General features: G+C 44.3%; 1 protein-coding gene across 1 annotated transcript; it reads left to right on the forward strand.

Annotated features, from left to right (window-relative positions):
- The first annotated feature begins 288 nt into the window (after positions 1 to 288).
- LOC115176661 (potassium-transporting ATPase alpha chain 1) lies at positions 289 to 13,054 on the forward strand. Its single transcript, XM_029736816.1, has 22 exons — positions 289 to 505; positions 645 to 755; positions 883 to 942; positions 1,206 to 1,409; positions 3,010 to 3,123; positions 3,854 to 3,988; positions 4,387 to 4,504; positions 5,101 to 5,369; positions 5,462 to 5,770; positions 5,894 to 6,028; positions 6,203 to 6,395; positions 7,172 to 7,347; positions 9,093 to 9,229; positions 9,461 to 9,611; positions 9,786 to 9,954; positions 10,100 to 10,254; positions 10,341 to 10,464; positions 10,692 to 10,837; positions 11,424 to 11,557; positions 11,751 to 11,852; positions 11,960 to 12,051; positions 12,191 to 13,054. The coding sequence occupies exons 1-22, from the start codon at positions 494 to 496 to the stop codon at positions 12,217 to 12,219; spliced, it is 3,075 nt and encodes a 1,024-aa protein (XP_029592676.1). The 5' UTR covers positions 289 to 493; the 3' UTR covers positions 12,220 to 13,054.
- The last annotated feature ends 469 nt before the right edge of the window (positions 13,055 to 13,523 follow it).

The following is a 13,523-nucleotide window of genomic DNA, read 5'->3' on the forward strand; positions in this document are numbered from 1 at the left end:
TCAATGTATCAGTCAATTAATGGGTATATGATTTGAGAAGAAAATCACCCTTGATGTAATACAGATTTGTCCTATCACAAGTGAAAGAAGTAGGTGTGACTTTGGAATGGCATTGACCTTCTTGATAGCTTTACAGTTAATCAGGGAACGTAGAAACGTGTGTATTCTGATAAGACAGGTACAAGCCCTACGCACAAGGCCATTGGCACTGATATGAAAGAGCCACCAAAGTGGGTAGGGGACGCTTTGCCACTCACCTTAATAGGGGTGACATTGGCTACTCTTAAAATAACACTGCCATTTTGGGGCGGGTAGAGAAGGTGACGGTGGTGCAGTAGTATATAAAGCTGAGCCAACAGTCTGGTCCTGCTCTGGAGGTTGGGGATTTTACTGTGAGGAACGTCCCTAGTGAGCATATAAAGACGCTTCCAAGATTTCGGGGGAAAAGAGGACTGAGCGTTGGACTTCAATAGATTTGGGCAGGCCCTCCACCATGAGTAAAGGGGTAGGTTACCCATTTATGTGATTAATCAAAGCTCTGATCAAATTACCATGAATTAAATTAGATTTTCCTTCAATGATCAAGGATATTGTTTATTCATCCCTTAGCAAGATGATACAGGATGTCATCTCTTTGTCTCCAGGACTCTTACGACATGTTTGAGATGAATGGAGAGGTGGATGTCAAGATGAAGAAAAAGAAGAAGATAAAGAAAAAGGATAGGCTAGAGGGCATGAAGAAGGAGATGGACATTGTGAGTGTGATTCACAAGACCAGAAGGAGAGAGAGCTGGAGAGAATATGCCAAATTAAATGAAATGGGACAGAATTGCAGCATAAATACAATACATTGTAGCTTTTACAGTCTGTCAATCTTTACAGGATGACCACGAGATCACAATAGAAGAGCTAGAGATGAGGTATACCACCAGTGTTACCAAGGTAACTAAACTACCATGGGGTTTCTGTCTGTCTGTCTGTCTGTCTGTCTGTCTGTCTGTCTGTCTGTCTGTCTGTCTGTCTGTCTGTCTGTCTGTCTGTCTGTCTGTCTGTCTGTCTGTCTGTCTGTCTGTCTGTCTGTCTGTCTGTCTGTCTGTTGGTCTGTCTATCTGATGAAACAGACTGTTGCTAATATAGAGTAAATGCCCCCTCTCTCCCTCTCGCTCACTCTCTCCCCCCTCCTCCTCCACCTTCCCTCCCCTCAGGGCCTGACCTCCAGCAAAGCCGCGGAGGTTCTGGAGCGGGACGGCCCCAACGAACTGCTGCCCCCCAAAGGGACCCCAGAATACGTCAAGTTTGCCCGCCAGCTGGCCGGAGGGCTGCAGTGTCTGATGTGGGTGGCAGCCGTCATCTGCTTCATTGCTTTCGGCATCGAGTTCTCCAGGGGAACCCTGGGCTGCTTTGACGATGTGAGGAGGATGGGGCGGGGAGAGAAAAAGAGGGAGGAGAGAGGAAGGGTAGGAGGAGGGGGAGGAGAGAGGTGGAGGCAGAGGTAGAGTAGGAGTAGGAGTAGGAGACTAAAGTTACATTGGGAGGGTGAAGGATATGCTAAAGTTACATTGGGAGGGTGAAGGATATGCTAAAGTTACATTTGGGAGGGTGAAGGATATGCTAAAGTTACATTGGGAGGGTGAAGGAGGGGCTAAAGTTACATTGGGAGGGTGAAGGAGGGGCTAAAGTTACATTGGGAGGGTGAAGGAGGGGCTAAAGTTACATTGGGAGGGTGAAGGATATGCTAAAGTTACATTGGGAGGGTGAAGGAGGGGCTAAAGTTACATTGGGAGGGTGAAGGAGGGGCTAAAGTTACATTGGGAGGGTGAAGGAGATGCTAAAGTTACATTGGGAGGGTGAAGGATATGCTAAAGTTACATTGGGAGGGTGAAGGAGGGGCTAAAGTTACATTGGGAGGGTGAAGGAGGGGCTAAAGTTACATTGGGAGGGTGAAGGAGGGGCTAAAGTTACATTGGGAGGGTGAAGGAGGGGCTAAAGTTACATTGGGAGGGTGAAGGATATGCTAAAGTTACATTGGGAGGGTGAAGGAGGGGCTAAAGTTACATTGGGAGGGTGAAGGAGGGGCTAAAGTTACATTGGGAGGGTGAAGGAGATGCTAAAGTTACATTGGGAGGGTGAAGGATATGCTAAAGTTACATTGGGAGGGTGAAGGAGGGGCTAAAGTTACATTGGGAGGGTGAAGGAGGGGCTAAAGTTACATTGGGAGGGTGAAGGAGGGGCTAAAGTTACATTGGGAGGGTGAAGGAGAGGCTAGTTACATTGGGGGGGTGAAGTAAAGGCTAGTTACATTGGGAGGGTGAAGGAGAGGTTACAATGAGAGGGTGAACGAGAGGCTAAAGTTACACTGGGAGGCTGAAAGAGAGGCTAAAGTTGCACTGGGAGGCTGAAGGAGAGGCTAAAGTTGCACTGGGAGGCTGAAGGAGAGGCTAAAGTTGCACTGGGAGGCTGAAGGGAGGCTAAAGTTGCACTGGGAGTCTGAAGGAGAGGCTAAAGTTGCACTGGGAGGCTGAAGGGAGGCTAAAGTTGCACTGGGAGGCTGAAGGAGAGGCTAAAGTTGCACTGGGAGGATGAAGGAGAGGCTAAAGTTGCACTGGGAGGCTGAAGGGAGGCTAAAGTTGCACTGGGAGGCTGAAGGAGAGGCTAAAGTTGCACTGGGAGGCTGAAGGAGAGGCTAAAGTTGCACTGGGAGGCTGAAGGAGAGGCTAAAGTTGCACTGGGAGGCTGAAGGGAGGCTAAAGTTGCACTGGGAGGCTGAAGGAGAGGCTAAAGTTGCACTGGGAGGCTGAAGGGAGGCTAAAGTTACACTGGGAGGCTGAAGGGAGGCTAAAGTTACACTGGGAGGCTGAAGGAGAGGCTAAAGTTACACTGGGAGGCTGAAGGTGAAAATACTGTATGTGAAGAAAGGGGAATACATACGAATACAACATGTATTACAGTTTCAATATAATGTGACTGTTTGTTTCATCACTATTTCTCTGTGACCACACCTGTCTACAGCTGTACCTCGCCATCACTCTGATCACTGTTGTTGTGGTGACTGGCTGTTTCGGTTACTACCAAGAGTTTAAGAGCACCAACATCATCGCCAGCTTCAAAAATCTAGTGCCACAGGTAAAGATATGGAAATACATTATAACTAAGGAAATACATTATAACTAGAGAAATACATTATAACTAAATAAATACATTATAACTAAATAAATACATTATAACTAGAGAAATACATTATAACTAAATAAATACATTATAACTAAGGAAATACATTATAACTACAGAAATACATTATAACTAAATAAATACATTATAACTAAATAAATACATTATAACTAAGGAAATACATTATAACTAAGGAAATACATTATAACTAGAGAAATACATTATAACTAAGGAAATACATTATAACTAAATAAATACATTATAACTAAATAAATACATTATAACTAGAGAAATACATTATAACTAAGGAAATACATTATAACTACAGAAATACATTATAACTAAATAAATACATTATAACTAAAGAAATACATTATAACTAAAGAAATACATTATAACTAAATAAATACATTATAACTAAAGAAATACATTATAACTAAAGAAATACATTATAACTAGGGAAATACATTATACATTATTAACAGACCAGGAAAAACTCCTGGCCCTAAATACCCATACAACAGTTATTTTGTTATTGTAAGAAATTGTTTACTTTCATGACAAATATATTCCTTTCATCAAGACAGATCATAATCCACTCACTACTGCACTGAGGCAAGGCAGTCAGTCCATCAATCAATCATTGAAATACAGGGATTTGGTGTAACCATCTATCTCTTTCTAGCAAGCCCTGGTGATCCGTGACGGGCAGAAGAACCAGATCAATGCCATGGACCTGGTGGTGGGAGACCTGGTGGAGATTAAGGGTGGTGACCGCGTGCCTGCTGACATCCGCATCATCTTTGCCCAGGGCTGTAAGGTAGGTACACTAGGCCATCAGTTCCCAGTTCCCAGACCACTAACACACTTTCAACCCAGAAGTAATGGCTAAGGATGTTGATGCAGGTTGAGCAGGAATGTGAACATAGAGCTAGGATTCCGGTTAGGATTAGTGTTAGGGTTATAGCCCTATCTGAAGCTAGGATTAGGGTTGATCCGGGATGTGGACATGAAGCTAGGGTTACGGTTAGGTTTAAGGTTGACCCGGGGTGTTGGCATGAAGCTAGGGTTAGGGCTAGGTTTAAGGTTGACCCGGGGTGTGGACATGAAGCTAGGGTTAGGGTTAGGGTTAGGTTATGCAGAAGACCCGGGTTTGAACCCTGGTTGATTTCATATGTTATAACCCTGTCAGTTCCTTGATCTCATCATCCTCTCCAGGTGGATAACTCATCTCTGACAGGAGAGTCAGAGCCCCAGAGCAAAACCCCGGAGTGTACCCACGAGAACCCCCTAGAGACCAAGAACATCGCCTTCTTCTCCACCACCTGCCTGGAAGGTAGACACATCACAGGGGGCTGCTGAGGGGAGGACGGGTCATAATAATGGCTGGAATGGAGTAAATGGAATTCATCAAACACAGGGAAACAATGTGTTTGATGAGTTCGATACCATTCCATTTATTCCGGACGATGAGCCCGTCCTCCCCAATTAAGGTGCCACCAACCTCCTGTGCTACCTAAACACACACACACACACACACACACACACACACACACACACACACACACACACACACACACACACACACACACACACATACACACACTGCCTGAAAGGTACTACAGAAGGACACCAGAGGAGGTTGGTGGGAGGAGTTATAGGAAGATGGGCTCATTTTAATGGCTGAAATGGAGTAAATGGAACAGAGTCAAGCATGTTGCTTCCATGTGTTTGATGTGTTTTGTAGTATTGGTACCATTCCATTGATTCCACCACCAGCCTCCTTTGACAGACACACCCCTTATTCAATCACACACAGAAAAGATTCACACAGAAACACTTACACTCATAACAACAAAAATTTGCAAAAACATCAACATTATACTCATAATGTAATCTAAAATCCCCTTTCCTCTGCTTGGCCCCTACCAGGAGTGGCCACAGGAACGGTCATCAACACGGGTGACCGCACCATCATTGGCCGCATTGCCAGCTTGGCGTCAGGCGTAGGCAATGAGAAGACGCCAATTGCCATAGAGATTGAGCACTTTGTTGACATCATTGCTGGGCTGGCCATCTTTTTTGGCTTCACCTTCTTCGTGGTGGCCATGTTTATCGGCTATGCCTTCCTGGAGGCTATGATCTTCTTCATGGCCATCGTGGTGGCTTATGTACCTGAGGGGCTGCTGGCTACTGTCACTGTGAGTCAACACTGAGGCTCTGGTCTGTCTAGGCCTATATCAAGTTGGTTATTAACAGTTTTCATCAACCATCTCCCTCTCTCTCCCCCCAGGTGTGTCTGTCGCTGACGGCCAAGCGTCTGGCCAGGAAGAACTGTGTGGTGAAGAACCTGGAGGCTGTGGAGACCCTGGGCTCCACCTCGGTCATTTGCTCCGACAAGACGGGCACTCTGACCCAGAACAGGATGACCGTGGCCCACCTGTGGTTCGACAATGTGATCCATGCCGCAGACACCACAGAGGACCAATCAGGTCAGAGCTTTGACCAATCATCCGAGACATGGCGATCGTTGGCGAGAGTGGCAGGACTCTGTAACCGGGCCGTCTTCAAACCCAACCAGGAGTCTCTGCCTATTCCTAGGGTGAGCAGATAGACACCAGCCTCAATATACAGATTGGCAGACACATTCATTCACAGACACATCATCAATGAAAAACTATGTGATTTATGAGTTACCTTTTTCCAATGCACCTATGTGCAACAGAGAATAGTGGTGGGCGACGCCTCAGAGACAGCTCTGCTGAAGTTCACTGAGCTGGCCATAGGGAACATGATGGAATACAGGGAGCGATTCAAAAAGGTTGTTGAAGTACCATTCAACTCCACCAACAAGTTCCAGGTAAGAGGCCTGATTTTCTGATCTGATTTCAAGTCAGTCTGTTGAAAGTGTGTTATATAATCTACAGTATGTTGTATAGGTGTATCATGTAACTATTAGAAATACTTTAATGGCATGACCAGAATGAGCTATTTGTGTTTGAATCGTACTCTGTCTCCCCCCGGTGGCGAGTAGCTGTCAGTGCATGAGTTGGAAGACCCCATGGACCTGCGCTACCTGCTGGTGATGAAGGGGGCGCCAGAGAGGATCTTGGAGCGCTGCTCCACCATCCTGATCAAGGGCCAGGAGATGCCTCTGGAGGAACAGTGGAGAGAGGCCTTCCAGACCGCATACATGGACTTGGGGAGCCTGGGGGAGAGAGTGCTGGGTAAGGGACAGTGTTGGGGTGTAGTGAACTACATGTAATTCAACTAGTAATTGAACTACATTTTGCAGTAACTTGGTGGTGGTTGAACTATATTCAAATCTTGGAAGTGTTTTCAATAGTTTAACTTTTTTAGTGTTACTTTTTGGGCCATGTAGCGTTGTAGCTAACTACTGGAACTACAGAGTACTTTTTTTGGCTAAAATAAAATATGGGAGAAGTAGGCAAAAATGTCCTTTCTTTTTTGGCATCAGACCTGCCAAATATTTGGTGTTTAATAGGTTAAATGACACATTCTGTTAACATCTGACTGCAGAGTGAACTGTTCTTGCAATTTGTAGTCTATGACATTTCAGATTTAGATATGATAATTTATCACAAAGGAGTTATCACGACGTTAATTACTTTTCTAAGTAACTTTAGTTAAGTAAACTGTTTTTTTATGATGGCTTTAATGTAGCTTAACTTGCATTATTTTGTAGCTCGTTAAACAATATTTTCAGAGTGGCTTCCCCAACACTGGTAAGGGACCGTACAAGGCTATAGGAAACCATGCACAAAGGTTGAGGGAACAAGCCAAGAGAGAAAAGCAACAGGATCAATTGACTGCAAGAGAGGATGAGGGGAGAAAAATCACATCTAGAAAATGTGAAAATACAAGATAGTACCACAGTAGCTTTATAAGCTATCAGGGGGAAATTGGTACCTTAATGGTATCTCTTCTTTGGGCCCATAAATACCCACTAACCCCTCCAATCTGTCCAAACATTTATCTCCAGGTTTCTGTCACATCTATCTGAATGAGAATGAGTTCCCTCGTGGTTACAAGTTTGACTCTGATGAGATGAACTTCACCACGTCTGGTTTGTGTTTTGCTGGACTTATATCCATGATCGACCCACCCCGCGCCACTGTGCCTGACGCTGTCATGAAGTGCCGCACGGCTGGAATAAGGGTACGAGGGCAAAGGGGAAAGACAGAAAGAGAAAAATAGAGAGAGAGAGTTAGAATGTACAGTGCCTTGCAAAGGTATTCACCACCCTTGGCGTTTTTCATATTTTGTTGCATTACAACCTGTAATTTAAATAGATTTTATTTGGATTTCATGTAATGGACATACACAAAATAGTCCAAATTGGTGAAGTGAAATGAAAAAAACGGAAAAGTGGTGCGTGCATATTTATTCACCCCCTTTGCTATGAAGCCCCTGAATAAGATCTGGTGCAACCAATTACCTTCAGAAGTCACAGAATTAATTAAATAACGTCCCCCTGTATGCAATATAAGTGGCACATGATCTGTCACATGATCTCAGTATATATACACCTGTTCTGAAAGGCCCCAGAGTCTGCAACACCACTAAGCAAGGGGCACCACCAAGCAAGCGGCTCCATGAAGACCAAGGAGCTCTCCAAACAGGTCAGGGACAAAGTTGTGGAGAAGTACAGATCAGGGTTGGTTATAAAAAAATATCCGAAACTTTGAACATCCCACGGAGCACCATTAAATCCATTACTAAAAAATGGAAAGAATATGGCACCTCAACAAACCTGCCAAGAGAGGACCACCCACCAAAACTCAAAGACCAGGCAGGAGGGCATTAATCAGAGAGGCAACAAGGAGACCAATGATAACCCTGAAGGAGCTGCAAAGCTCCACAGCGGAGATTGGAGTATCTGTCACTTTAAGCCGTACACTCCACAGAGATGGGCTTGACGGAAGAGTGGCCAGAAAAAAGCCATTGCTTAAAGAAAAAAATAAGCAAACACGTTTGGTGTTCGCCAAAAGGCATGTGGGAGACTCCCCAAACATATGGAAGAAGGTACTCTGGTCAGATGAGACAAAAATGTAGCTTTTTGGCCATCAAGGAAAACGCTACGTCTGGCACAAACCCAACACCTCTCATCACCCCGAGAATATCATCCCCACAGTGAAGCATGGTGGTGGCAGCATCATGCTGTGGGGATGTTTTTCATCGGCAGGGACTGGGAAACTGGTCAGAATTGAAGGAATGATGGATGGTGCTAAATACAGGGAAAATCTTGATGGAAACTTGTTTCAGTCTTCCAGAGATATGAGACTGGGATGGAGGTTGACCTTCCAGCAGGACAATGACCCTAAGCATACTGCTAAAACAACACCTGAGTGGTTTAAGAGGAAACATTTAAATGTCTTGGAATGGCCTAGTCGAAGCCCAGACCTCAATCCAATTGAGAATCTGTGGTATAACTTTGCTGTACACCAGCATTACCCATCCAACTTGAAGGGGCTGGAGCAGTTTTGCCTTGAAGATTGGGCAAGAATCCCGGTGGCTAGACGTGCCAAGCTTATAGAGACATATCTCAAAAGACTTGCAGCTGTAATTGCTGCAAAAGGTGGCTCTACAAAGTATTGACTTTGGGCAGGTGAATAGTTATGCACCTTCAAGTTTCCGTTGTTTTGTCTTATTTCTTGTTAGTTTCACAATAAAAAATATTTTGCAACTTCAAAGTGGTAGGCATGTTGTGTAAATCAAATGATACAAACCCCCCAAAAATGTATTTTAATTCCAGGTTGTAAGGCAACAAAATAGAAAAAATGCCAAGGGTGGTGAATACTTTCGCCAGGCACTGTAGCTAATACAAGGTAACAGGCCATCACAGTCTCCCTCATTGTGTCACTTCAACCTATATCAACTCATTCCATTGTGAACTCCCTCAGGTAGTCATGGTGACGGGTGACCACCCGATCACGGCCAGAGCCATCGCTGCCAACGTTGGCATCATCACAGAGGGCAGTGAGACAGTAGAGGACATTGCTACCAGGAAACGCATTCCAGTGGAGCAGGTCAACAGGAGGTGGGTCTTGTTCCCCAACACCAACACGGTCTGGCAGGGTTAGGATTCTGACTCTCACTGTGGTTGATGAATCTCCTGTGACATATTTGACTATTTATACAGAGTTTGTATATCAAGTAAGGAGTGAGAACTCCTAATACTTCCAGGAGGTAATAACACTAAACACTGTCAGTGGATTAGACATGTATATTCTATTCTATCATATTCTAATCTATTCTATGTGGTCTTCAGGGATGCCCGTGCCTGTGTGATCAGTGGTGGTCAGCTGAAGGACATGAGCAGTGAAGAGCTGGACGAAGCGTTGAGGAGTCACCCTGAAATGGTGTTCGCCCGCACCTCCCCCCAGCAGAAACTCATCATCGTGGAGAGCTGTCAGCGCCTGGTGAGCCCCCCACACACTCACACACACACACACACATATACCAAGTCTTTAGTCACACTGCATTCCAGAGAGATTTTTGGTTTGGCTTACCCTTCTTTTTTGTCATGTTATCTCTCTCAAACTCTCTCCTTCCCTCTCTTTCTCTCTCACTCTCTCACTTTCTCTCTCACTAAGGGCTCCATTGTGGCTGTGACAGGCGATGGGGTGAACGACTCCCCTGCGTTGAAAAAGGCAGACATCGGTATTGCCATGGGCATAGCTGGCTCCGATGCAGCTAAGAATGCAGCTGACATGATTCTGCTGGATGACAACTTTGCCTCCATCGTCACAGGGGTGGAGCAGGGTGAGTGAGAGTGTCTTAGCCAATCATAAAACACAACAATAGCCATTTTAACAGGCTGATTACAATTGAAATGTATCCTGTGAACCAATATAAGTTAAGCCTTCATGATATTGAGGGATTGATTTCGACCATATCTGACACCTAGGCCGTCTGATCTTTGACAACCTGAAGAAATCCATTGCGTACACACTGACCAAGAACATTCCGGAGCTCACACCCTACCTCATCTACATCACTGTCAGTGTTCCTCTGCCATTGGGCTGCATCACCATCCTCATGATCGAGCTGGCCACTGACATTGTGAGTCTCCTCTTCCTCACCCCTCATCCCCCTGCACTATAAGACCATTCCAGAATGATGCCGATTATCCTTCTTCTATCCCACAGTTTCCCTCTGTGTCTCTGGCCTATGAGAAGGCAGAGAGTGATATTATGCATCTGAAACCCAGGAACCCACGTAAGGATAGGTTGGTGAACGAATCTCTGGCTGCCTACTCCTACTTCCAGATTGGTGAGGGTTCATGTCTATTCCTGTAGTATATAAATGTCTGGAAAAGGCCTTGCTTTTTCACTAGGTCCTTTGAGCCCGGTTGATCCTTGAAGCTGAATGATTTATTGATCAATAATCAAGGTGATAAGCTACAAATAGTCTATTAGTAAATTTTTCATGTCCAATGTTCTCCTCCCTCCCTCTATTTTGGTTTATCTCTCCCCCTCTTCCCCTCTTCCCTTATCCAGGAGCGATCCAGTCTTTCGCTGGTTTCACAGACTACTTTACAGCGATGGCCCAGGAAGGCTGGTATCCCCTGCTGTGTGTGGGGCTCAGGTCCCACTGGGAGAACGTCCATCTGCAGGACCTGCAGGACAGCTATGGCCAGGAGTGGGTGAGTGTGTGTGGCTTAAGGTAGGATAGATATGGCCAGGAGTGGGAGAGTGTGTGTGACTTACTGTAGGATAGATATGGCCAGGAGTGGGAGAGTGTGTGTAGCTAACTGTAGGATAGATATGGCCAGGAGGGGATTTGTGTGTGTGTGTGTGTGTGTGTGTGTGTGTGTGTGTGTGTGTCTGTCTGTCTGTCTGTCTGTCTGTCTGTCTGTCTGTCTGTCTGTCTGTCTGTCTGTCTGTCTGTCTGTCTGTCTGTCTGTCTGTCTGTCTGTCTGTCTGTCTGTCTGTCTGTCTGTCTGTCTGTCTGTCTGTCTGTCTGTCTGTCTGTCTGTCTGTCTGTCTGTCTGTCTGTCTGTCTGTCTGTCTGTCTGTCTGTCTGTCTTTCTTTCTTTCTTTCTTTCTTTCTTTCTTTCTTTCTTTCTTTCTTTCTTTCTTTCTTTCTTTCTTTCTTTCTTTCTTTCTTTCTTTCTTTCTTTCTTTCTTATGGCCAGTACTGGACGAGTGCGTGTAACTTTACAGCACCCTCACTTACCTGTAACTCCTGGAAATGTCTATTGAAAATCTCCTGTCTTCTCTGTTCTGCAGACATACGCCCAGCGTCTGTATCAGCAGTACACCTGCTACACTGTCTTCTTCATCAGTATCGAGATCTGCCAGATCGCTGATGTGTTGATCAGGAAAACCCGCCGTCTGTCCATCTTCCAGCAGGGCTTCTTTAGGTCTGTGGATGTTGACTGCATGGAATAAATGTATCTTACTCCCTACATACAATCATATACTCCATGTTATGCATCGTTCATGAAAGGATGGTAGCAGAGAAGGCTTCCAACAAAATAACTTAGGATGCATCAATCTTGATGGGACTAATAAAACATTGTTTGACCATCCTCCATGTATTCCGTTTGTGTGCAGGAACAAGGTGCTGGTGAGTGCCATCGTCTTCCAGCTGTTACTGGGTAACCTGCTGTGCTACTGCCCAGGGATGCCTAACATTTTCAACTTCATGCCCATTAGGTACTGTTACACTCTGTTTGACTTGAATGGTTGCCGATTCATCTTCTCTGTCATTGTTTTGATGGCTTTCATGTTGGTTTGTTCATGCGTGTAACTCCCCCTTACAGGGGCCAATGGTGGTTTGTTCCAATCCCATACGGAATTCTAATCTTTGTCTATGACGAGATCAGAAAGCTGGGGGTCAGAAGACATCCAGGAAGTAAGTAGCCTTGCTTGCTTCTGTCTTATCCATCCATTCATCTATCCACCCATCCATCCATCTATTTATCATCCATCTATCCATCCATTCCTTGCAGTAGTCCGCCCTAATTCTGATTATTTCCATTCCCCTCTCACAGGTTGGTGGGACCAGGAGCTGTATTATTGAGAGAAGAGGGCAGATATCTAGACCAGAGCCATAGGTATTAAGATGCAGGTTAGCGTTTTCCGTCAATAATCTTGTTCTGGAGGCAGCTCTGCTCTGCAGTGGTCACTAGCTGGCACAAACACAAAGTCATAAAATCTGATTTTAATCCTAACCCTAACCTTAACCCTAACCTTAACCACACTGCTAACCCTAGCTAATGGCTAACCCTAAGCTTAAATTCATTTTTGTTTTCATTAATTTTTACAATAAGTCCAATTTGACTTTGCAGCAGGCCTATGAGGAAATCGCTCAGTTCTGCCTCTAGAACAAGACTCATGACAATAAACGTCAACCTGTTACACAAACCGAGTCTGGCTAGCAAACTGTCCTCCATCTTGGCCCCAAACATTCCATTACAAACATTGGTGCCATGGTGTCCATTACAATTTAAATATCAAACAAGGTTTGCCAAACTCTATACAAGTGTAGCTCTGAATATCCTAAACCATTTCTGATATTGAACCAAATATTATACATTGAAATAATAACCATAAATTCTTATGTGATATGTTTTTAAAGACACACCTCCATGTTCTAATACAAAAAAAATAAGAATGCTTGATGTGAGTTTGTCATATCAATTTTAATTTAGAATCCTTTCCTTTTGTAAATCCAGTATGTATATGTCTGTGTGTTATTGCCTTTTGCTTCTGAATTCCATTGCCTTTTTATGTATAACATCAAACATATTTGCCGTCAAGGGTTCTTTCTTGGTGATAATGTTGACGGTACAGTAGCCTATATGCATTGTAAGTACACTACTTACTATTTTTTATTAAAAGCCAGACACTCAGGGGTTTTGTACATTGTGTAACTCAGTCTACCTCTGGATGATCTAATCGTATCCTGTCCTACATCTGTCCACACAGATGGTAATATAGCTTTGACACCTCCACAGTGAAAAAAGCTTAACAATATTGAGAGATATGATGTCATTGATCCTTTCCTTTTGGGTCATTTCAAGATGGCGCCATTGAGAAAAGTAGGCTACAATGTGTTCAAGGTTTGACACAACGACTATGGTTTGACAGCTTCACATATTATTATTCCTATACATATATTTTTACGCAACTCATCATATGTGATGTAACATTTAATATACACCCTGTTCAATCAGATTAGAGAGTAATCTAGTCGATTTAAAAACTCAACGTTTAGGTAGCATACCACCATAGTGGTTAAAAGCTTTAGGCCAGTAACCAAAAAGTTGCAGGTTCGAATCCCCGAACTGGCAAGGTGGAAAAATCTGCCGTTCTGCCCTTGAG

This window comes from Salmo trutta, chromosome 37, assembly GCF_901001165.1.
Source record: "Salmo trutta chromosome 37, fSalTru1.1, whole genome shotgun sequence".
Lineage (NCBI taxonomy): Eukaryota > Metazoa > Chordata > Actinopteri > Salmoniformes > Salmonidae > Salmo > Salmo trutta.

Excerpts from the sequence above, each read along its gene's own strand:
- LOC115176661 (XM_029736816.1), top strand. Across the intron at positions 756-882 it reads TGAAGAAGGAGATGGACATT|GATGACCACGAGATCACAAT; the intron begins GTGAGTGTGATT and ends CAATCTTTACAG. Across the intron at positions 10,465-10,691 it reads CTACTCCTACTTCCAGATTG|GAGCGATCCAGTCTTTCGCT; the intron begins GTGAGGGTTCAT and ends TCCCTTATCCAG.